The sequence below is a fragment of the Nerophis ophidion genome, linkage group LG24, assembly GCF_033978795.1.
Source record: "Nerophis ophidion isolate RoL-2023_Sa linkage group LG24, RoL_Noph_v1.0, whole genome shotgun sequence".
In the NCBI taxonomy this organism is placed as follows: Eukaryota; Metazoa; Chordata; class Actinopteri; order Syngnathiformes; family Syngnathidae; genus Nerophis; species Nerophis ophidion.
In genome coordinates, this window is record NC_084634.1 from 22,804,527 (window position 1) to 22,830,471 (window position 25,945).

The 25,945-nt window shown below is 37.8% G+C and overlaps 1 protein-coding gene across 1 annotated transcript in view; it reads right to left on the bottom strand.

Annotated features, from left to right (window-relative positions):
• Positions 1–25,945, bottom strand: part of snx3 (sorting nexin 3) — a 44,090-nt gene that overhangs the window by 7,475 nt on the left and 10,670 nt on the right. The window contains exons 2-3 of the mRNA XM_061885699.1: positions 4,000–4,095; positions 450–574 (exon numbers count right to left, since the gene is read on the bottom strand). Of these exons, the coding sequence (XP_061741683.1) occupies positions 450–574; positions 4,000–4,095 (221 nt within the window). The remainder of the gene's footprint in view (positions 1–449; positions 575–3,999; positions 4,096–25,945) is intronic.

Below are 25,945 nucleotides of genomic sequence, written 5' to 3' on the forward strand. Positions count from 1 at the left end.
AACCCACACGCTGTAATTACAGACACAATTATCCTAAATTAAACATCAGAAATAAAACAAATGTGGGAATATGATGTTGAGTCTGTGTTGGTTGTTTCTTGAGCTTTGTGAAGCAATTATAAACAATTAAACGGGGCAGTTAGCAGCAGGCTCCAAATTGAAAAAAAATTTGGGAGGACTTACCAATTTCACAATTCAGTGATTGTGGTTTTAAGTTTAATACTTCACACTCACTCCTCCAAACCTTTACAATGTGAAAGTCATTGTCACAGTATTGTATGTGTCATACATTTAAGTGGCTCATAGCGAGGATGCTGTCTGCAGTTACTAAAGTATAGTTGCTGCAATATCACATTTTTCTGTGTTCGGTGTAAAAGGCACAATTGAATCAACTCGGGTAATTTTGCAAGACCACTGTGGAAAACAGACTCAAACTGGGTGTGGCTTACTTGTTGAGAAACTGCTCCAGACCGTGTCTCCTCTCCTCGATGAACGAATCATCAAATATCCCGTCGTCCCCTCGGAATGGCAGCTGTCGGATTAGAGCTTTACCAGGGAGAGGGGGCACAACAACCTGAAACAGAAAAATAGCCAGCTAAAAATCAGTACCAGAACTTAACAAGCCACATAAACCCTACTACAAATACAGCAGTACCTCAACATACAAGCCTATGTGGTTTTGTGACGGAGCTCTTAACTCAAAATACTTGTATCTCAAATCAACTTTTCCATTGAACTTTTTTCCTTTTTTCTTCCGACGTCCCACTGGGTGTGAGTTTTCCTTGCCCTTATGTGGGTTCTTCCGAGGATGTCGTAGTCGTAGTGGTTTGTGCAGTCCTTTGAGACATTTGTGATTTACGGCTATATAAATAAACATTGATTGATTCCTTCCTATGGTTGAAAAACACAGTTACCGCATTTTTCGGAGTATAAGTCGCTCCGGAGTATAAGGCGAACATGCCGAAAACGCATAATAAAGAAGGGAAAAAACATAGAAGACGCACTGGAGTATAAGTCGCATTTTCGGGGGAAATTTATTTGATAAAACCCAACACCAAGAATAGAAATTTGAAAGGCAAATTAAAATTAATAAAGAATAGTGAACAGCAGGCTGAATAAGTGTATGTTATATGACGCATAAATAACCAACTGAGAACGTGACTGGTATTTTAACATAACATTATGGTAAGAGTCATTAAAAAAACTACAACATATAGAATATGCTATACATTTACCAAAATACCTTTCACTCCTAATCACTAAATCCCATGAAATCTTATACGTCTAGTCTCTTATGTGAATGAGCTAAATATGATTTTTTGATATTTTACGGTAATGTGTTAATAATTTCACACACAAGTCGCACCCCTGGCCAAACTATGAAAAAAACTGCAACTTATAGTCCGAAAAATACGGTATGTCTATCTCTAGCTAATGCAAGCAAGTAAGTCCAGGCGGACATTTAAAAATTTCACATTTAAAAAAAACAAATTTTTTTAAATGTGAAAACAAAATTAAGCAACACTGTAATAATGTATTGTAACATCCAGAAAAACATACACAAAGTCCTTTGCGTTTCACTCCGACACAGAACAAAACTTCCTCATTCTTCGCCGACATGGCGTGTTTACAGACTATGGGAAAAATGAACATCATAACACAGTAACATACAAATGAACATCAACAGGTATTTAGAGTTTGAATGGATATAGATATAGTTTTTTAATTGCGCGCTATTGACTGCGCACCGAAAAAAGACGTACTTTGATTACCAGATGGGTGCTGCCAAAACCAAATGTTGTAATGACAGAAGCAATACGCACAGCGTTGTCTGAATCAGGGGCAGCAGGTTTGTGCTGACTGTGGATGTACTTTAAGGTATCGGAGACATACCCGCAAAAGGAAATCTTCAAAAATGGTGGCTTTTAAGCAAAGAAAGTATCCCAGCAGTGCGATGTCTCTAAACAAGAGTACAGTCTGCCTAATGATACACCAGAAAGAGATGCCAGATTTGTTGCCAGTTGATTCTTTAATAAAGAAAGCGTGAAAAGATTGCAGGAATTTCTACAAAAAAAAAAAAATCTACAAAGTATATTACAATAAGCATATACAATGAAACAAATCAAGCAAAATATTATGTAAGAAAAGGTATATGTTGATACTATAACACAGGGGTCGGGAACCTTTTTGGCTGAGAGAGCCATGCAAGCCAAATATTTTTAAAAGTATTTTCATGAGAGCCATATAATTATCTTTTTTTTTTAACACTGAATACAACTATTTACATGCATTTTTTAAGAAAGACCAACATTTTTAGAGTATAATAAGTCTCTTATTCTTTTTAATAACATTGTTATTCTGAGGCTAACCAAAAATAAATAAAATACTTCTTACCATTAATGCGACTTCTTGAACAGGTGCGGTAGAAACCGGATGGATGGATGTAAATGCATGAGAATGTTTTATATTTTGAACGTTATTTTTGACACTTAGATTACCAGCGGAAGTATTCATTACTTATCGTGTTAAGCAATGTCAGCTAAGATTTATCTGAGAGCCAGGTGCAGTCATCAAAACAGCCACATCTGGCTCTAGAGCCATAGGTTCCCTACCCCTGCTATAATAGGATACTTTTTTTTGCCTTTTTACACAAAATATATGCATCATAGCAAATAATGTGATGACTAATATTGACCACGCCCCAAAGGCCACAGGTATTTTGGCAATCAATGGGAAACCGTGCTATGGCATTTGCAACGCCATCTAATGGAGGGGATATTTGTAACTCAACTCAGCTCTTTTCTTAAAACACTCTTAAGTTGGGGAAGACTTCGGTTGAGGTACAATTGTAATAGTAAGAATGATAAAATAAATCGTTATCTTGATGATTGTGTATAAACGCACAGAAATGAATCAGACAGAATTCAATACAGGTGTCCTAAACATTTTGATTGCGAGAAAATTGGGATAGATAGATAGATAGATAGATAGATAGATAGATAGATAGATAGATAGATAGATAGATAGATAGATAGATAGTACTTTATTGATTCCTTCAGGAGAGTTCCTTCAGGAAAATTTAAATTCCAGCAGCAGTGTACAGAGTTGAGATCAATTTAAAGAAAAAAGTAAAAAGTAAATAATGGGGGTTTAAAAGGAAACAAAATAGAGAAATATTACAAAAAGAATAAAAACAATTCCTGATCATCCAGGAATGAAATAAACCGATACAAATACTGATACCGATCACGTGTATTAACTGTACATTTTTCAATGCATTTATGTGAGTGCTATCGACAGTGTAACAATATCAACACAACATTTAAACTACTTCCTTATTCTCTTTTATTACATACAATTGTTTGAGCAAAACAAAGTCAATAGTACACAACAACTCAACCTATAATCAACAAGAACAGAGGGGGTATGTGATGAAGACTTAAAGTTAGTATTATTTGCAGATGATACAACTGGTATCCTCTCCCTAACTCCTACTTCTTAATTTCACATTAATCTCCACTTACTTTGTGCTGTAACGCGGTTCTGTCTACAGTCCGTCTACAGTGCTTATTTCTTTGGTGTTGTTTAAAGCTAGTTTAGAGCTTCGCTTAGCTAATAGTGTAACATGTTTAGCCTCATCTTCCACTGATGATGCATGATAAGGATACTTAAGATGTTACAAAATGCAGTTTATTTGCTTATTTGTCGTGGAGGTGATTTTTACTAGCTTTGGTGAGAGGCTGCTAATTATGGAGACACAATTTTTAGCCGCTTGTCAGCCAGGGGATTGAAAATAAATACAGAATCAGAGGAGATCGGTATTAATCGGCAATTGGGATCACATACTTTTTCACGTAAATCGTCCGATACTTATTGTTGGGCGATGGATCGGCACATCGCTGCTAGAAAACAGAGATTGCAATATCTATTCACTGTCAGTTACAAAAACACAACATATGCACTTGGTGTGTAAAAAGAACAATCTTTGTTCTTCCTCACCTTGCTCTCCCTCTCTAGCTCTGCCCTGAGCCACTCAAAGTCACTGTAGCGCCTTTGCACAGTCGACTCCTTCAGCTTGAAGATGGGAAGGTTAGTCTGGTGATAGTGGGAAAAATACACAACAAGATAAGAATGGGCTAGAAGAAGCCAATACTTATTCTCAACAGCTGATCACAAAAACATGACAGTGGATTAAAAACAAACCTTTTAGTGGAAATAAGACCCTTTAATTGCATTTCCTACCTGCTCTAAGAATAACTCAAACCAAAAAACAAACAAATGTATACAATCGCAATGTAACGGTTTTGTAAACACCGCAGTATTACGATTTCAAAATCTTCTCAATGATGCCGTGACCCGCAACAGTATCAAAAAAACCAAAACTTGGTGTGTTTTTTTTTTTTTTGACTCTTTTACTTTGGCGGTTTTGAAAATAACTACATCACCCAGAATCCTCTGCGCAGCCCAGGTCAGCAATGTGGGGGCGTGGAGAGAAAAAGAAAGCATTAAGTGAAGGGTTTCACTTTGTAGTAGATAGAGGAATTGTTTTTGTTTTTAAATCCATTCATAACCTTTTAGTTATCTTGCTGACAGACGGACAAACCCTGGACAAAAACATAACCTCTGTGGCGGAGGTTCGTCTCGAGTGTACAGACTCTATCAAGGTGCACCGAAGCTACTTGATAAGCTACGAACACCCGAAAAAGATCAAATCAGCGAAGCTAAACATCAATTTGTGAGGTAAACACATTATTAAAAGATCAAATGTGAGTCAACTTGTCTGAGAAACGGTATTTTACCATATACCGTGAAACTTTGATATTGTTACATCCCTAGTATACAACCAAACCACCTTAGTAATACAATTAAATTAAAAAAACAGGAGGATGTCTATTTGAAAGTTCTGAACTCCTGTTTAGACATCAGAGTTGTATGAAACAAAATAACTGTCTAAAGGAGGAGTGCAAGAGAAGAGGTCTGCATGTAGCTCACCTTCCAATTGTGTCAAAGCACTTTGAGTACTTTGAAGTTAGAAATGCGCTATACAAGTATAACACATTTTGAACCTACATCAGGTATCACAATATAAGTCTTGTCATAGGTAAAATTTGAGACCACAACATAAAGCAATGTACTAAAGACATATTTGAAGACAGATCCTGCAAGTTACTGTATAGAGAATAGGTGTTGAGTGGGATCTGAGTGGCTTGTGCAGCCCTTTGAGACGCTCGTGATTTAGGGTTATATAGGCAAACTTTGATTGATGTGTTCGCAACATCTACTTTAAGTATTAATTTATTAATTAAAAGTTTTTCTTTTGACAACTTTAGGTTTGAGCTAATATCGGCACATATAGTTAAAAAAAACAAGATAGACTTCTATTGGAACCCACAAACTATTTCAACAAAGACACATTTTCCCTTTCATATAAATATGAGCCAGTTGACATTGTCCCGAGAGAATAACAAAAAAGCGAACCATTTCTTTTTTAGGAGACAAAAATCACCTCATTCGCTCACCAAGGTCTGTCGCACTCAGACTGCTTTTTTCCCCGTATTCACCCCAAACGCAAGAGCGGAGGAGACGTGTGCGCATAATCCTCAGTTGCTGTTGACAAGCACTCGAGAGTGGAGTTCACATTAGAAAAAAGGGAGATGTTTCGACATTGACAGAGAACATTGGCGCAAACAGCAAATTATAGCACAATGCCAAACCTCTTCACTAGGCCTGACAGCACATGGCCATCCCATGACAATGTACCAACAGGGAGGAGGTGAATGAGTACTTTTAATGGCGGGCCACATTCACAGAAGGTCAGAATTCATGGAAGAAAGCGCCACAATGGCAAAGCAGCAACTGAGCAAGTAGGGAAAGCATAAATTCAGATACGAACAGCAGTCTGATCAACAGGCAGATAGATGTATAGAACTGTGCAGTAAAGAGGATGGAGAAGACTCGTAAATGATTGGAAAAAAAGAAAGTATGGGGTGGTCATAAAGGAAGAGCCGGACAACTGCAGGTCTTTTTTCTCATGTTCTCTTCCTTTCAGTCTTTTTTTCTCTTTATTCCCCCCACTCTTTGATAATGTGTTGCTGATTTCCTGCCTTTGAGACTGTGGTGTTTCAACAGAAAAAAAACACAGGCAATGGTGTTTGTAGGGCTAGGATTTAATAGCAAAACTCAAAATCGCTTTTGAGTTTTGCTTCGATTTGGGTAAAGGAGTGATTATTCCACTCTCAACTACAATGCTACTTTTTGGTCAACGGCATCCTTATTGAAGCAAAAGACTACATTTACACTGCAGGCAAAAGTGGCCCAAATCTGATTTTTTCAAAATCTGATTTTTTCCAGCTGACTGTTACACTGCAAGTAAAATGTAATCTTTATCAGACTCCAGTGTAAACAAGCATATAGGCCCAAATGTCAGGCCTCCACGTCATTTGCATGCACTGTTGAAAAGGGGAAAACAAAAGAAGTTGACCGGATTCCGTAAATTACCAGGAAGTCGCTACTACTACTACAAAATAAAATAAAAGTCGCCACGATATAAGCATTTGTTTAGTGTTTTTTAAAAGAAAATAGATGCATCATTGCAAATCCAAATCATCATATGTCATATAGACTATGCCCCCCTCGCCACACCCCCACACTGCCAAATATATTGGTTGCAACCGAGGGTAAACTCTCAACTGTGTGTTTTATCTATTCATGGTAAGTGCTATTGATAGTGTAACAATGGCAACACAATATTTAAACTATTTCCTTTTTAATACATGAGATAGTTTTTGCAAAAACTGTATTTTTTTTTTATTTCGCTCAGTGGCCCCACACTCTCAAGCTTGGGAAATATGCTGCAGATTATAGGCGAAAGAAAAATGGTGTCTCGATTTTTCCTTTCGTTTTGCCTGCCTGGAGAAATTGGCACTTAAGTCTATCGTACACAATAACGACACAAAAGTAAACACTATAATCTAATACATTTACAACTACCTCAAATACTAACTACTGCCCTCAAAGTCCTCCTGTGTACAGAGTTCATTTTGTTTGTAAACACTAGATAACTAAATAAAAACTACAAAAAAAGGTTTTCAGAAAATAAAAATATGGATCTAATCACTCTAGTATCGATCAAATACTGATAGAAATACCGATTTACACATACCCATAGCCGCAGCACACTAACAGAGCTCAACAGTTATTAGTCTACGCTTTCATTTCCTGTTAATAGCTGCTTACCAATTTCTTGTCAAGCTAGCATAGTAGCTAGCTTAGCTGTTAGGAAATTAGTTAGGAAATGGGCCTACCATGAATTGATTAACGTGGACCCCGACTTAAACAAGTTGAAAAACTTATTCGGGTGTTACCATTTAGTGGTCAATTGTACGGAATATGTACTGTACTGTGCAATCTACTAATAAAAGAATCAATCAATCAATCAATCAAAGCCTGCCGGCTCCTGGCTTGTTTTGGTGTGTATCTTGTTTAGGTTTCCCACTCCACTCCACAAATAATGATATTTAAGAATAAAATACTTAGAAATTGAGTTTGTCGCAATTGAGGTGATGATTAATAACTTGGGAAAGCTGCTCCACACGATTAGCTGCTAGCTGCTTGGTAGCAGAGCGACCACAAAAAAAATAAAAATAAATAAAGTGTCAGCCACAGGGGGTCGGTTTTGTGATTGGCATTAAAATGCATTAATCGACAATGGCTGATTAGTCACTGTTTCACGAAATCGACAGACGCATCCCTACTATACACAGATGGATAACTGGGTGGTTAGTCAAACTAAACTGGATAAACTGGTGGAAATGTGACTCAAGCCTCTTCAGTTAACCTGACTAATAATATTTCTCTAGCGCTCTGATTTAAAACAAATACCTTCTTGCTGTAGTGCAACAGTGCTAGATTATCATTCACATTGCTTCAGCATCCTAATAATAAAGGACAAGCAAGTCAGACTGTTTGGGAAAAGACCTTTATTCAGGAGATGCTCTGATAACTCCCTTTCCATCTCTTGGTCAGGTTCTTTCTAGGCGATGTTCTCAATCAGACCCCCACCCTACCCAATCCTTACTCCGTCTCTTTCATAGGTCACAGGAGAAGTGGATTAGCTTAGATTTATTGCTCCACTACTCTGACATTAACGCCACTCGCTTGTCCCTGCTGCGTAATGTTATCTCACAGCGAGGAGCGCCGCAAAGTTAATCCGCACCACAACAGATCATAGTTACAGGTAATCTGCCACCGCCGTGACTCTAATCCTATCATGTACACACTGGAAAACACTTAACTGTGCACAGGTTTGGGTGCACACACTGATGTATTACCAAGAATGGTGGTGGGGGAGGTGTTACCTAGCCATTTGACCAGTCACGTACTGTACTTAAAGAATGTGAACATAATGGCAAAGGAGCTTTCAAGACGGTTTGCACACACACACTAAAAGTTGAACCCGGTCAATTGATCTCCAGACAATACGGCATGCAATTTGAATTTAAAGAAAGGAAAGTCACCTGGCCTTTAAATGCTCTCACCCTCTCCAACCCGGTGATTAAGAGATTGCTTCTGCAGGACAGGGGGAGGAACGAAAACGACGAAAGTGAAAAGTGAGAGGTCTCATTCACCGAGAAGTAGGCGGTGCGTGAGAGCCCTCAGAGTCAAAGATCAGGTTTCCCCTGCCTCTGTTCTCTTTGCGGCTGCTTTGCACCTCAATTTACTGGCCCTTGTGCCGAACGGGACGTGGGAGCAGCTTTCACCTAGTCAGCGTTTCGCAAATTATCTCAAAGGCACTCTTCGCCTCTCACGTTCTAAAAAGGGACTGAATAAAAAAAAACAAGGGAAAGATGGAAGGCGGAAAAACTAAAGATGCCAGAAAACGAAATATCTAATCTTGGGAAAAGCCAAATAGGCATGTGAGGGATTGCTGGTGTTATTAAAAGCATAAATGAAAGAGCGGATACCACTCAAAAGCTACACACACCCTCCTGGAAATGGGCCTTGTAGCTTCACCTTCCATTATGAGTGTACAAGGCGCAATCTATGCTATATAGGAGGAGAATGAGTCATAATGTGTGGGACACAATACCTTAGCTTCATTGAAAATGGGTTGAAAAGAGGCAGAAGCCTTAAAAAAAGCTCTGGTGCAGAAAATAGGGAGAAGGGGCCAAAGATCACTCATCTGTTAAGAGAACAGTTCAAGACCACCTCGCATTAGCTTTTAGCAGGACAGATCAAGTCAAGTTGGAGAGTGTGCATCCTAAATCTACCCGCTTTTGTGCACCCACTTTATACCACCTCCCCCTTTCAAAGAATAGCATTAAAAACGGCAACATAATACAGTCTCATTGCATCATATTCCGAAATGGGGAAAGAAGAGGCTGGGAACAAAACGCTTTGGGGTGACGGTCTCGCTGTGTACTCTCTCGCTCTCCCTCGTTCGCTTGCTGGCCCCTGCACTCTGACTATCTACTCTGCGGCTCGCCTCACTGGCAAAAAGCTGCTTTGTTGCCATAGTATCAACTCCCACTTTTGATACTGTCATCTCAAGTAGGATATGGTAGTCTTGATACAATATGTTCCCTATTTCCATTAAAATAGTTGTCCAAGAGGATGCTGTAGACTTTGGATTACACTTGACTGTGCCTGACAAGCACCCCCTCCCCACACAACACCCCCCCCACCTCTTTTTTTAAATTAATGACCAAAGCCCCCGCCCTAATGCTCAAATAGAAATGAGAAAGAAAGAGAGTGAAACTCTGAGGGTACAAAATGGGGAGGGATGGAGGACAGAAGTATAAGAAGCCTTTTATGTGCTCCTATCTATAAACAAACTAGGATCCCAAAGTTCAGTCCTCTGAATGTGACCCCCATGGAATCCAGGGAAGAAAATAGACAATCCAATAATGTCATAATTATTGCATTATGGGATTAACATGAATTAGTAAACACATAAAACATGTTTTGGTTTAAACTTGGGCTGCAACTAACGATTAATTTGATAATCGATTAATCTGTCGATTATTTCTTTGATTAATCGATTAATAATCGAATAAAAGAGACAAACCACATTTCTATCCTTTCCAATACTTTATTTTAAAAAACAGCATACTTAGACTTAGACAAACTTTAATGATCCACAGGGGAAATTGTTCTGGCACCATGTCCTTTCGACTTGCCAAATAAAACAAGGCAAGTGTTACAAAAATGTTTTGTTTCTTTATGAAGTGCACCATTGTCCTGCACAATAGCAATAATTTTGCTTAGGGGAATTTCAAACTTGGCTACGACCTATTCCAACCATTCTGCAATGTTGCATGTTGAATGTCTTTCCTCTAGTGCAGCGTTTCTCAAAGTGTGGGGCGCGCCCCACTGGTGGGGAATAGAGACATGACAGGTGGGGCGCGAGGATTGGAAGGAAATGTCACTTTAAATTATTTTTTTGTAAAATTATATACTTAGATTTTTTTTTTTACTAAGCTTTTGTTTTCTATACACACTGTAAATCACTTTGTGATTCTGTCTGTGAAATCACCTATATAAATAAATGTAAATCACTTATTTTTCCTGTAGGCTTTAAATTTCTAGGTCGGAGCGAAAGTTTGACAGATATGGCAACAGTAACTAATGGGAGCGGGGCTTAGCGGAACAAACATTCGCGCGAAGGGGTAGCAGGCTGATGTGTGGACCACTATTACACAAAATGGATACATTTGTGACTCGCACCTCAAAGGTCGTCGAGCCAGAGCCAGAGCCAGTGCCTGCAGAGAAACAAAAATCTGACGGGCCTACTTAACCAAAAAGCCAACCGAAAAGAACATATGATGAAGGGTATCGTGCTCTTGGATTCATGGCAGCGGTGGTGGGGGTAGAGGAGAGACCCCTGTGTGTTCTGTGTCTAAAACCGCTAGCAGCAAACAGCATGAGACACAACAAATTAAAGAGACACCTCGAGACCACACACCCCAATCACATCAATAAGCCACTTGATTTCTCTAGAAGAAAACTGGCAGAGTACTGTCAACAGGAGAAGCGCATGGTAAAAGCTGCATCAGTAAACAGTAACGCTCAAATGGCTTCATATAGAGTTGCATACAGAATTACACAATGCAAAAAACCACACACAATTGCTGGGCAGCTTATCCCCCACGTCGCAATAGACATGGTGTCAGTCATTCTTGACGAGACAAGCGCAGCAAAATGAAAAGCTGTCCCACTGTTAAACGACACAGTTGCAAGATGTATATGAGACATTGCAGGTGATCTTGAGGAACAACTCGTAGACAAATTAAAAGAAAGTCGTTTTGCTTTACAAGTGGACAAAGCTACTGACAGCAATAATGACTGCATGTTCATCGCATACGTCCACTTTGTGAATGGCGAGTCACTGTGCGAGGATTTGTAAATGCATAGCTCTTTTTTTTTTGCAAAGATTGCAAAGTGGCACTTTTATTTTATTTATTATTAAACTTGATGCAAGTGATTTGATTTATTATTGAACTTTATGCAAGTTAAAACACTTTTTTTGATTTACTATTGAACTTGATGCAAGTTATAACACTTATTTAATTTATTATTGAACTTGATGCAAGTTATAACACTTTTTGATTTTTATTGAACTTGATGAAAGTTATAACACTTCTGTTCTGTTTATTATTGAACTTTATGCAAGTTATTTTATTTATTATTGAACTTGATGCAAGTTATATCACAGCTGGACAGTTATTTTATTTATTATTGAACTTGATGTTATTTAATGTTATTAAGTTTGAATGTATACAACTTGATGTTACTTGATGTTCAATAAATTTGAAAATGTTAGGCTTGGCATTAGCGTTCTGTTGGGGCGATGGGGCTTAAAAAAAAACCCTTGTCCAAAGTGGGGGATGACAAAAAAAGTTTGAGAACCACTGCTCTAGTGGCATGGTCGTAAGGCAGATTGACTTCATGTTCCATTCCTCTCCAATGTACTGGCATGTAGTGCCAAGGTAGGCTACACTTGTCCACACATCAGTAGTGAGAGCAAAGAAGTTGCATACCTCAATGGTTTTCCAAGTTTCTAATGGTTCGATATGTCTGAGAATGCGAGCAACGTATAATCCTTCATATCACTCGACAAATCTTTTGATAAAGTATAAAGATCTCTTCCTTTGCATAGTTAATGTTTTTCCCGTATCTGCTTTTTGCACGAAGATTTAAACATTTTGTATTGAGATAGTTTGCACGCTGCTTCCTGTACAACAGCTATCGTAGCTTCGTTGACAGCCCCTGGTTTTCACTTCCGATAAGAAGTCACGTGTCGGAATACAAGAAATAGTGAGTCACATCCAGGTGGAAATGTTTCTTTAATGTTCAATCGCGTTCAATCGTTTCTTTAATGTTCAATCCTTTTTTTTTTTTTTCTTTCTCCTTTGTCATGAAAAAGGGACTTTTTTGTCATGAAAAATGGAGGTTTTTGTGGTTGGTGCACTAATTGTAAGTATATATTGTGTTTTTTATGTTGATTTAATTAAAAAAAACAAACAAACAAAAAAAACAACATTATTTTCTTTTTTATAAAAAAATTATTCTGCGGCCCGGTACCAATCGGGCCACGGCCCGGTACCAATCGGGCCACGGCCCGGTACCAATCGAGCCACGGCCCGGTACCGGTGGTTGGGGACCACTGTCTTAAGCAACAAAAACAATATTATATATTAAATAATAATACATTAAAATAAAATAAAAATAAGGCAAACTGAGCCACAATAACTTAACAGCACCATAGGTTCAGTAGGCATTCATTGATTGATTGAAACTTGTATTAGTAGATTGCAGTACAGTACATATTCCGTACTATTGACCACTAAATGGTAACACCCCAATAAGTTTTTCAACGTTTATCAATTACTTAATAAATGACCAAGTCGAGGTGATCTACCTCATACATACATACATATATATACATACATACATACATATATATATATATACACACATATACATATATATATACACACATATACATGTATATATATATATATATATATACACACACATATACATATACATATATATATATATATACATATACATATACATATACATATATATATATACATATACATATACATATATATATATACATATACATATATATATATATATATATATATATATATATATATATATATATATATATATATATATACCTTTATATATACAGTATATAATTTATATTTATTTATTTTGCCGTTTTCATTCACATGTTAAAGGTGTTTTAATGAATATACATGCATGTTTAACATAAAGATTCCTATCTTTAATGAAGACAAGAATATAAGTTGGTGTATTACCTGATTCTGATGACTTGCATTGATTGGAATCAGACAGTATAGTGCTGATAACGTCCCGGTTTTCAAATGGAGGAGAAAAAAAAGTTCCTCCTTTCTGTCTAATACCACATGAAAGTCGTTGGTTTTTGGCATCTTATTTGTCCAGCTTCCATATTCGTTTTTATACACTTTACAAGAAATAGATTGGCGGCAAACTCTGTAGCTTGCTAGTTTGTTTGCGCTGGCTTTCGGAGACTCTTATTTTGTTAGCGCAGGCGCGATGGAGCGGCACTTTTAATGTGAAGACAGGAACTGGGTGATCAGTCTTTAGGCTTTTGACGGGAAGTACGGTTGAAATAAAAAGTGTCTTTTTTCCGTTACACTTTTGATTGATTGGTTGATTGATTGAAACTTTTATTAGTAGATTGCACAGTACAGTACATATTCCGTACAGTTGACCACTAAATAGTAACACCCCAATAAGTTTTTCAACATGTCGGGTTCTACGTGTGACGGTCACGTGACCACCTGGCTCTGTTTGATTGGTCCAACGTCACCAGTGACTGCATGTGATTGGTGAAACGCAAGCATGCGTAGTTCATACTTTGAATGCATGTCTGACAAAATCAAAACAAACAAAGCGTGTATTAACAGAGCGATAAAAAAAAAAAAGTAGCGAGTAGCGACCTGATTGCAGATAAATGGAGCGGAGTAAAAGTAGCGTTTCTTCTCTATAAATATACTCAAGTAAAAGTAAAAGTATGTTGCATAAAAACTACTCTTAGAAGTACAATTTATCCCAAAATTTACTCAAATAGATGTAACGGAGTAAATGTAGCGCGTTACTACCCACCTATGTTTGTGATGACAAGCAAAAAAAACCCAACAACTTTTGAGATGCAAAAAAGTTGTTCTCTTCATCCCCACTAAACATACCAAAAAAGAAGCAAAACCATGGCTCTAAAACCAGGCATGGATGGGTTACCTGTAATGTTGGACCTCTACTAAACATAATCAATCATTCATACATTAATACTTTACTAATCATGAACAAAATGACAGTTGTTAGCATATATTACCTCAATCAAACATGTTGGAAATGCAGTAGTAAACAGTAAAGATGCAACGGTACTCATGCACTGGACAATCTGGTTTAAAAAAAAAAAAATAAATTAAAAAAATAAAAATTGTGATATTAATCGGAATCGGCTGACATGAAAAAAATTGGGATCTATTTTTTTTTTTTGCCTCTTCGCCCAACTCTAATACAAACCAAACCTCACCATATCCCACATTTCTCAATCGATTCAAACCGTTCAAAGTTTCAAACTGTTGAGGTGTCTTCTGATATGTATAAGACAAGATCTTTCATATATGAACACTATTTGTGTATACATGAACAAAAGTGTAGTTACATCTTAGGCCATCAGATGCTATTTTGCACAATTTTCACATTAATTAGTATTTATTTATGGGATTATTAAATTTTAGTCATATTACTTTGCTTAAATGCTTGTGTTTTATTATGCAAATTTAATTTCTACTTGAGGTACATGAAACAGTTATCTACAATGACGTTTCTTCAACAAAGAACATCATTTTGAATGTGTTATTTGTTTGTTTTTAATAACACTTAGCGACAAGATTTCAGTTTAAATACATTTCCAAAATTTGGAGCACATTTAAAAAAAACGTAATGATAATAATAGGTGATAATTTTGGTCACAATAACCGTGAAAATACATTTTCATACCGTTACAACCCTATTTCCTAACAAGGTTAAAATGTCAATACAAGGATCTGCCAGTGTGTGTAGTGGTCCAAATGTGTCTATACAGCAGGAGCACTTAAGTGTTTTTTTATGAATGCTTGTTTTCCATATTTTACACTCAGGCCACAAGTTGTTGAATAGTCCTGATCAAGAATCACAAAAAAACCAATCTCCCTTTGTCTCGTCAACTTTTAAGATTTCAATTACAAATGTATTTGATTGAGAACAAAAGCGTACTTGAAAGAGTTATGTAAATAACTTTTTATAAACATTTGGATTTTAACTATTGTGTTTAATGTTTATTAATTACGAGCAGTTACCCACGTTTCACACAAAAGACAGTTTAGCGAATTGGAAAAACAGCTAATCCTGTCGAGTCTATTGGGTATTTTAGATTCCGGTTTAAAACAAATGGATTTGAATGAGAACAAAAGTCGACTTTTTCAATGAGACCCTCGACATTACAAGTCTGCCCAGGGAAAAAACTTAGTTATCTGTCTCCTTTCAGCATCGAGTTAGCTTTCATCTCCCTAAGTGAATGGGGGTCGGATTGATCCCATTGATTTACATACGAACGTAAGCCTGCCTGTCAACAAGTGACTACAGCCTGACCGAGAGCTCCAGTGCAAACAGTTGGCCTCCTTTACGCAACTTTATTCACCACCATCTCTCAACCTTCAGCGATTGCTTAAAAAAAGCGAACCCTCTTGTGGACATTATTTTTTGTCAAATAACTTATGCTGGGGTTTGCAATGTGCAGTCATCTGAAGTTACCACCAGGACTGTGAACAGTGACTGCTCACAGTCGAGTGAAATGGGATAAGTGGAAACAGGATCAAGGCTGCAGATGGGGTGGCTTTATACCCTTCCGTGGGTTTTGAGGGAGTATGACTGGAGAGTAAATGCTCCAGGCCCCCACCCCCTGCATCCCTGGCCTATTTCATTCTTTCTCCCTCTCAATGAGGGGATTAAGCGAACTCTCTCTCAGCGCGACCACAAGGGCTCTCTCGGTTTTGGGTGCAACGTGGGACAGCAGTGGGAACATGAGGCAGGAAAGGCATTGAGCTTAAGCGGGAAATGATCTTTGGGTTCCCCATATTGACAGCAAACTAGGGTGTGTGAAAAGCAATCAAAAGCTGTAGCGTTGTAATTGCACTTTTATCATACTGCAGATAGGCAATATAGAATGTGTTTTACAAAAGGAGAGGAAAAGCAGAGCAAAGTTGACACATTTGTTGAGAAGCAAGGGATGTGCCACTTCATCTGTGGTCTTATGCAAAGCAGGGTCACACGGGGCTACGAGGTGCATAATAATGCTGATTACACGCATATGCAAATTATAACACACTGATCAAGTACAGTACACTCATATTCAACTCTGGAGGCCTGGAGACTGCTTCGCTTCCCTCATCCCCTTACTTAAAGACACAAGGAGCCTATTAATCTGTCAGAGTGCTTAATCAATCTAAATACTGAAGGCAACTAACTACAGGGGTGTCGGTCAAGTGAAATGACAACTCGGAACGATAACAGATGAGGCTATCAGGTAGGGTATGATATTCTCACACATGATATGGTCTAAAATCTGTCTTAATGTTTAATTCAGCCTCCTGTGATGACAAAAGATTCCGTAAATTCCGGATTATAAACCCTTACTTTTTTCCTACAATCTGAACACTGCCGCTAATGTACAAATTTTCCTTCGATAACGGCAATAACGTTTTGTGTTTAACAAATATTTATTAGACACAAGCAGTAATACTGAAAAGGTGTGTTATGGCGCCATCTTTTGAACGAATTCACTCACAGCAGTTGCAGCGGGTTAAACGTCTATACTGTATTTCCTTTGGTTTAGTGCTTTACACCGGAAGTACAAGTGTCGATCCGTCTTCTAGTCGTCTGTACCCTCATATCTGCTGACCTGTCCTGGACCCAAAATACAACTGTGGTCATCCGGAAGGCCCAGCAGAGACTCCACTTCCTGTGTGTGCTGAGGAAGAACAGACTGGAGAGGCAGCTGATGGTGACCTTCTATCGCTCGGCTGTCGAGAGCCTGCTGACGTACTGCATAACAGTGTGGTACGCCAGCTGCACTGAAGCAGACAAACAGGCGATTCAGAGGGTTATAAAGTCTGCACAAAAAAATCATCGGCTGTCCCCTGCCCTCCCTGAAGGATTTACACAACTCCCGTTGCCTCAACAGAGCAAAAAACATTACCAAGGACAGCACACACCCTGGCTTCCACCTGTTCGACTTGCTACCATCAGGCAGGCACTACAGGTGCATCAGAGCCAGAACAAACAGGTTCGGAGACAGCTTCTTTCCCAAAGCTGTCACCATGTTGAACTCTAACTTAAAATAATAATAATTCACCCCTATACAATATCATGCCCTAATATCCTGCTGTGCAATACTACCCTTCGAGTGCAATACGTCAGACACTGATTGTTATTTATTACTTCGGTACTCTTGTCTTGCTTTGTATATTGTACAGTATTTTGTATTTCTATAGTTTTTTGTATATTGTACAGGATTGCTTATTATTTTTATTGGATAGTAGTCTGTTTATTTCAATTGTTAGTTTTTCCTTTTTACCTCTTATGTCATTTATTTCACCCCATATTTGTTCCCATTACCGCACCTTAAGTTGGAGTCTTTAATCTCGTTATATGCAGATATAATAAAGTTCATTCTATTCTATTCTTCTATTCTGTAGTGTCTCTACTTGAATGGATTCTTCATTCATCACTCCAAGCAATGTTTATAAGTTTTACAATATAATTAAAACTATTCAAACTTATTAAACCGTTCCATGTGTGATGTCGATAAGTGTGTTTTCTGCATATTTGTATGTGCTAAAGTAATGTAATGAAGCTGGCGTCATTAGCATTAGCTGATGTGCTAACACGTTCACGAGTGTCTGTGTTAGTACAATCAATTTACAATGCCATTTTTTTTGTATTATGTCTGTTTCTTAAATTCACCAATACGTCACCGTGGAGTTATTGAGTCGATTTAGCTGACTGGAGAGCTAGCTTCCAATGACTTCTATTTGTTTGATAAGCCGTTTTACTGCGTGTTACAGGCACCGTTTGGAAACAAGATATTTAAATGAAAGTTTACAAAATATTTCTGTGTTAGTAACTCATTTCACAACATATATATCTGTAGCTTATAGTACGTTGCGGCCAATATCTGGAAATGAAATGTTCTTCTAAAATTTGGAGAATGCGGACATATACTGTATACCGGTGCGCACTACAGTCCAAAAAAATTATATAAATGATGATTGAACCATAGAACCATCGGGTTACAAAGGCTCCTAATTTGAATGCTGACAAATGCGGTAAGATAATGTAATTTCTGGTGTTATTATTTTCTCTATTACTTCACTTGTTGATTACTGTTATTATGTAGTTACTTTCCGTTGTAACATGATTTGATCTACACTTCTGTTAAAATGTAATAAACACTTATTCTTTTGTTTGTATACTGCTCATTAGTTTTGGGCGATACTCCAAATTTTGGTGTAGTTCCAGTACCACGTAGTTATACATTTTAAGTATCAGTAGTTAGTTTTGCTACGACCAATACTGATACTTAAAATTGTTATTACAAATCAGACAAAAACAAATGATAATAATTAGGACTGCAAATCTTTGGGTGTCCCACGATTCGATTCAATATCGATTCTTGGGGTTGCGATTAGATTATAAATCGATTTTTTCGATTCAACTCGATTCTTGATCCAAAAATGATATTTTTCCGTTTCAAAACGATTCTGTATTCATTCAGTACATACGACTTCAGCAGGATCTACCCCAGTCTGCTGACATGCTAGCAGAGTAGTAGTTTTAAAAAAGCTTTTATAATTGTAAAGGACAATGTTTTATCAACTGATTGCAATAATTTTGTTTGTTGGTTTGTTTGTAAATTTGTTTTAACTATTAAACGAACCAAAAATATGACTTAATTTATCTTTCTGAAAAAATTGGACACAGTGTGTTGTCAAGCTTATGAGATGTGACACTATTGTACTTTATTTTTATTTTTTTTTACAAATGTCAGATGATAACGTCAATGAGGGATTTTTAATCACTGCTATGCTGAAATTATAACTGATATTGATACTGTTGTTCATAATATTCATTTTTGTTTCACTACATTTGTTTTGTTCTGTATCGTGTTTGTGTCTTCTCTCAATTGCTGTGTTTATTGCAGTTCTTAGTGTTGCTGGGTCAGGTTTGGCTTTGGAATTGGATCGAATTGTTATGGTATTGCTGTGTATGGTTTTGTTGGATCGATTAAAAAAAAAAAATTGGGATTAAAAAATAAATAAAAATAAATCAATTTTTAAAAAATTAGAATCGATTCTGAATTGCACAACATGGGAATCGCGATTCAAATTCGAATCGATTTTTTCCCACACCCCTAATAATACTGGTTCTGATTTAAATCCTGTTTGTTTTCTCTTAAAGCCCTCCTCTGTCCAGCACTGTTTGAAAAATGTATTTTAAAAGTAATCAACTATACTTAATTGTTACTTTGCCAAAAAAGTAAATGAATTACCAAGGTATTTACTCTCTAATAAATGTTAATTACTAGGGGAAGTTTGAAAAACCCTTCATATGTCTGGCATATGGAGTTGAAACGTTTTATGAGACCAGAGTGTATGTTTGTGCCTTTAAAAGGCCTTATGTCCCATGTCACTTAGCCTGTTGCTAAGTGACATGTGACGTCAGTGCCCAAACAGAGCAGCTTCAGATCAGCCGTGTTTATTAGCTCAGATTCCCAAATTGTAAGCAGTGGCTACAGCTCTGCTGAATTTTTTCATTGGATTGTGTTAACGCGAGTTAATAAGGGATTGAATGTGCTCCGATGGCTGTATTTTCTTTGTCCACAAACAGGATATTCTAGGATTGCAAACGTGTTACTTCTATCATTGATTTTTTGTTCATTATTCTCTCAAAGTAGTAGCATGTACAGTTTGTGTGCGAGTACTTGTGTGTGTGTTTTCTGTTTGATGTTGCCTTCTTTTGTTTGATATCAAGTTCATTTAAGTGTGGTGCTGGATGTTGCTTTCATTAGTAAAAATATATTTCCTGCATTGAAGTTTCTGTGCTTTTCACGCTGTCTTGTTGACATAAAACCACATCAAAAGTAGTTTTACATTAGATCAAAGGTTTCACCAACGATGGTGTAATGTACATAAATTAATTAGATTACTCGTTACTAGAAAAAATTAACGGTATTAGTTTTTCATAACATTGGTGTCCAGTCCTTATTTGCAGAGTTTGTACACAATAACAAAAGGGCAAAAAAGGGTTTGATTGTGAAAAATATTAATCTAACCCCTGTAGGATCCACCATTTAAATGGTATTATACTATTTGACAGTCGATAATTGTATCGATCAGATTTGTTTATATTGAAGAGCTCAAGCTTGCGATTAGCAGTTTGCTTACCCCCACACGGTGTGTAGTGTAGAATGTTTAGCTATTCATGCAGAAGATAGATGCACCTATTTTACATTAGGCACAGTAGAGAAAACAGAAGTGCATATAGGAGATGTTGAGATTCTATCGCTAGTTTGATCATTGCAAATTGTCAAAGTAATGATAGTTAATAGTTTTATTAATAGTAATAATTGTAATATAGAATACTAAAGTATTTTTTATCTGATCTGTCATCCACAATTTGCAGACATTTTCCATGTTAATTTCACGCCTGAGTGTTTGTCCATCTTAAACATTTATTTATGTTCCAATTAGGGCTGGGCGATATTGCCTTTTTTTAATATTGTGATATTTTTAGGCCATATCGCGATATACGTTATATATTACGATATTTTGCCTTGGCCTTGAATGAACACTTGATGCATATAATCACAGCAGTAAGATGATTATATGTGTATACATTAAAATATTCTTCTTCATACAGCATTCATATATGCTACTTTTAAACTTTCATGCAGAGAGGGAAATCACAACTAAGTCAATTGACCAAAAGTATATTTATCAACGTTATTAAGCAATGGCACAAACATTCAAGTCATTTCCAAAACATAAAGTGCAAGATTGTCAGAGGCATTTTAAGTGTCAAATAAAAATGAGCTGCATAATAGGAAATCAAACATTATTCGTCTTTCACTATGTGGTAGGTTTCTACGGACGTTATGAAATTCTCTTCATTCTCTAGCGAGTGACTTTTCAAATGATGCTACATATTAGCAGTAATGCTACTTTTTATAGCAACGCTTTCTCCCCACAGTTGACAAATTACGGTTGTCTGTTCGACATATTCCCACTTGAAGCCAAACCACCGCCAGACGATGCTGTTTTTATTGGGAATTAAGTCTTCCTTCATTTGTTACCAGATCCGCACCTTCTTTCTCGTAACGGCTACGTTAGCAGCTAACGTTAGCCACGGCGCTACCTCTCTGCCGGGCGAGAGCGTGTATGTGACGTATGACGTGACGTATGTAAGAATGTGCGCCTGCTTGTCTGTGGGGAGAGACAGGAAAGAGTGAGAAGAGCCTGAATGCCCGTAGCTAAAAGCTACTGCGTGAGAACGTATACTGGAATATTACGATATAGTCATTTTCTATATCGCACAAAGACTAACCCGCGATATATCGTATATATCGCCCAGCCCTAGTTCCAACACATTTAGCTCAGCACATTAAAGGCATCTTTAGTTGTGAAATGTGTTGGTGAATGAATGATGAGAAATTATAATCACAGTAATGCACTGTCATGTAAACGTTGCTCCTTTGTTAAGTCAACATTGCAAATAAAAACCTGTTACTTGTTTTACCCTGTTTAATAACATTTAAATATTTAAATACACAGGGTTTCTCCCAGATACATGTGGTGGTGGGGGTGTGATCATAATCTGTGATATTACATGCATTTTCTTTAAAATGGGTAAACAAACATTCTAAGTTACCCAGAATGCTTAGCACCATAGACAGGAACCAGAGGTAAGTCTAAGATATGCGAGACGACTACAATTGCGCCGTGTTATCATTCATCCATCCATCCTTTTTTCTACCGCTTATTCCCTTTGAGGTCGCGGGGGGGCGCTGGTGCCTATCTCAGCTACAATCGGGCAGAAGTCGGGGTACATCTTGGACAAGTCGCCACCTCATCCCAGGCTGTTTTATCAATAAAGAGTTAATATATTGTAGCGATGTAACGGTATTGTAGATACCGCGATATTTCGGTTTCAAAGTCTTCACAATAATTCCGTGACGTGTGACGGTATCAAACAAAAACTTGGTGAGTGTAATTTTTTACTGGTGCTTTAATAATTACATCTCCCAGAATCCTCTGCGCAGTGCATGGCTGCAGTAAGCAGAAAAGGAAGTGTTTTTGTACCCGAAACAGAACAGATTTTTTTTGGTGAGGGGGGGTGCCATTATCTGAAAATGTCCTCAAAATATGTACGTAACTGTTAGAGCCAAGTAGTTATCAAACAGACATATAAACCCCGGCAAAAAACAAATCTTTTTGGCGCAGGTACCAAAGCTGGCCTGAAGCTTAATCAGCTGCACTCGGGTGGCAGGCGTCGTACACCCTGGACAAGTCGCCGCCTCAAATTGTCACACAGAAAATATATTTGAACCCAGTGCAGCTATTAAAAATCAATATGTGAGGTAGTTATATCGTTAGTTAACTTTTCTGAGACTCAACATTTTCCAGACTGATATAAAAATGTCCCCTGTAGAGGACACTACTTCTCATAAAGTAAAAGTTGAAAGACACTAAACTAAACATTCTTGTTTTACACTGAATGTTCACATTATCACTCTGAAGATATCATCCATCCATCCATTTTCTACTGCTAGTCCCATTTGGGGTCGCAGGGGGGTTGCTGGAGCCTATCTCAGTTGCATTCGGGTGGACAAGTCGCCACCTCATCCCAGGGCCAACACATATAGACGGACCACATTTAAACTTACATTCACACACAAGGGCCAATTTAGTGTTTCCAATCAACTTATCCCCAGGTGCATGTCTTTGGAGGTGGGAGGAAGCCGGAGTACCCGGAGGGAACCCACGCAGTCATGGGGAGAACAACTTTGAAGACATCAACTGTAATTTTTTTTCCACATTTTCTTTGAACCTTGGATGTTTCTGCACTATTCTTTGAATTTAAAAAACATACCACAATAACATTGTAATGTGGCCTTAAAAATCGTGATCATACCGCGAGATTTTGAGACGTAACATCCTTTATAACCGTGGCAAAACACCCGGCGGTTTGTATCATTGTATTAATTAAAAATTATCGAAAAACTGTGTTTGATAACCACACTTTGATAAACTCGTGGACTGACTGCGATGTGCTGTCTTTGCACAAAGTGATTGATCTATACTTGACAGTGTCAAGTTGAAATAGGCGAAGGTAGATTCAACCGGAAGTGAACTCCCGTGACGTCACATAAACCGAAAATGAGGCAAAGTGATCAACCAATTTTCATTTCCAAAAAATATATTCATTACATTTACAAATCAAAATAGAAAAAGATAAACATATTCAATAGGGGTGTAGGGAAAAATCAATTCGAATTTGAATCGCGATTCTCACGTTGTGCAATTCAGAATCGATTCACATTTTTTAAAAATCTAATTTTTTTTTTTTTCAATCCAACAAAACAATACACAGCAATACCATAACAATGCAATCCAATTCCAAAAACAAACCTGACCCAGCAACACTCAGAACTGCAATAAACAGAGCAATTGAGAGAAGACGCAAACATGACACAGAACAAACCAAAAGTAGTGAAACAAAAATTAATATTATTAACAACAGTATAAATATTAGTTATAATTTCAGCATAGAAGTGATTAAAAATCCCTCATTGACATTATCATTAGACATTTATAAAAATAAAAAAAGAACAATAGTGTCACAGTGGCTTACACTTGCATCGCATCTCATAAGCTTGACAACACACTGTGTGCAATATTTTCACAAAAACTAAGTAAGTCATATTTTTGTTTTTTTTAATAGTTAAAACAAATTTACATTATTGCAATCAGTTTATAAAACATTGTCCTTTACAATTATAAAAGCTTTTTACAAAAATATACTACTCTGCTTGCATGTCAGCAGACTGGGGTAGATCCTGCTCAAATACTGTGTATTGAATGAATACAGAATCCTTATAAATCAGGAAAAAATTGTTTTTGAATCGAGAATTGTGTTGAATTGAAAAAAAATAAAAAAAATTGATTTTGAATTGAATCGTGACCCAAAAAATCAATATTGAATCGAATTGTGGGACACCCAAAGATTCGCAACCCTAATTAACACATTACCGTAAAATATCAAATATTATTCATCTCATTCGCGGAAGAGACAAAGAAAATATCAGCGAGCGTCACACACACACGTCAACCAATAAGAATTCGGCGGGGGAGGGTCATGGCAGAAGTGCATTGTGGGTCATGGAATGCTAACTGCTATATGCTATATGCTACTGCCGTGGCTATTAAAGTGGATCATTTCATCGTTGGCGGTAACTTATAAAAACGGAGAAGCGCTGAACAAAAATGGCACCGAAAAGGAAATCATGTACTGCAGATTACACAATACAGAAGACACTGGTGCCTATCTCAGCTAAAACCGGGCGGTAGGCGGGGTACACACTGGACAAGTCGCCACCTCATCGCAGGGCCAACACAGATAGACAGACAACATTCACACTCCCATTCACACACTAGGGACAATTTAGTGTTGCCAATCAACCTATCCCCAGGTGCATGTCTTTGGAAGTGGGAGGAAGCCGGAGTACTGCAACGTAATATTTTCGGGTCTCCCTATGTCTAGCATTAAAAGTCTACAGTTGGTACAAAATGTGGCTGCCAGACCTGACCTTTGACAAGAACAAGAACGTTTGATCATATTAAGCCTACAGTGGCTAACCTGGCTTCCTGTGCACTTAAGATGAGACTTTAAGGTTTTACTACTTACGTATAAAATACTAAAAAAATCTCGCTCCATCCTATCTTGGTGATTGTATTGTACCATATGTCCCGCTCAGAAATCTGCGTTCAAAGAACTCCAGTGATACAAAAAAGTCTGCAGGCTTAAGAGCGTTTTCTATTTGGGCTCCAGTACTCTGGAATGCCCTACCGGTAACAGTTAGAGATGCTACCTCAGTAGAAGCATGTAGATGTTTTTAGAAAAGTTGATCGCTGTCTCTCAAATTTCTGCTCTGCCGCCCTCTCCTGCGTGGAGAGGTTATCAGGTGATCAGCCTCCATGGAGGAGGCGCAAGCTGTTCCAAGTCAGGACCCAGGATGGACCACTCCTATTTGAATCAGTTGGGGACGTCTCTGCATTGCTGACTTGTCTCCATTGAAGATGATCCCCTGCTGGCTTCCCAACGGACTGGACTTTCATATGAAGTCAGGACATGGGGTGGACCACTCCTTATGCATCAGTCGGTGACATCTCTGCGCCCTGACATGTCTACATGGAACTGGGGTCGGCGTGGCAAAGTTGGGAGAGTGCGAGCAATCTGAGCGTTACTGGTTCAATCCCCACCTTCTACCATCCTAGTCACGTCCGTTGTGTCCTTCAGCAAGACACTTCACCCTTGCTCCTGATGGGTCCTGGTTAGCACCTTGCATGGCAGCTCCTGCCATCAGTGTGTGAATGTGTGTGTGAATGTGGAAATACTGTCAAAGCGCTTTGGGCTCCTTAAAAAGGGGTAGAAAAGCGCTATAAAAGTACAACAATTTACCTTTTTTTTTTTAGGATCCTCTGCTGGCACCACTATGGACTGGACTCTCATATCATTAACTGAATCCACTCGGCATCCATTGCACTGGTCACCAGTCATATCT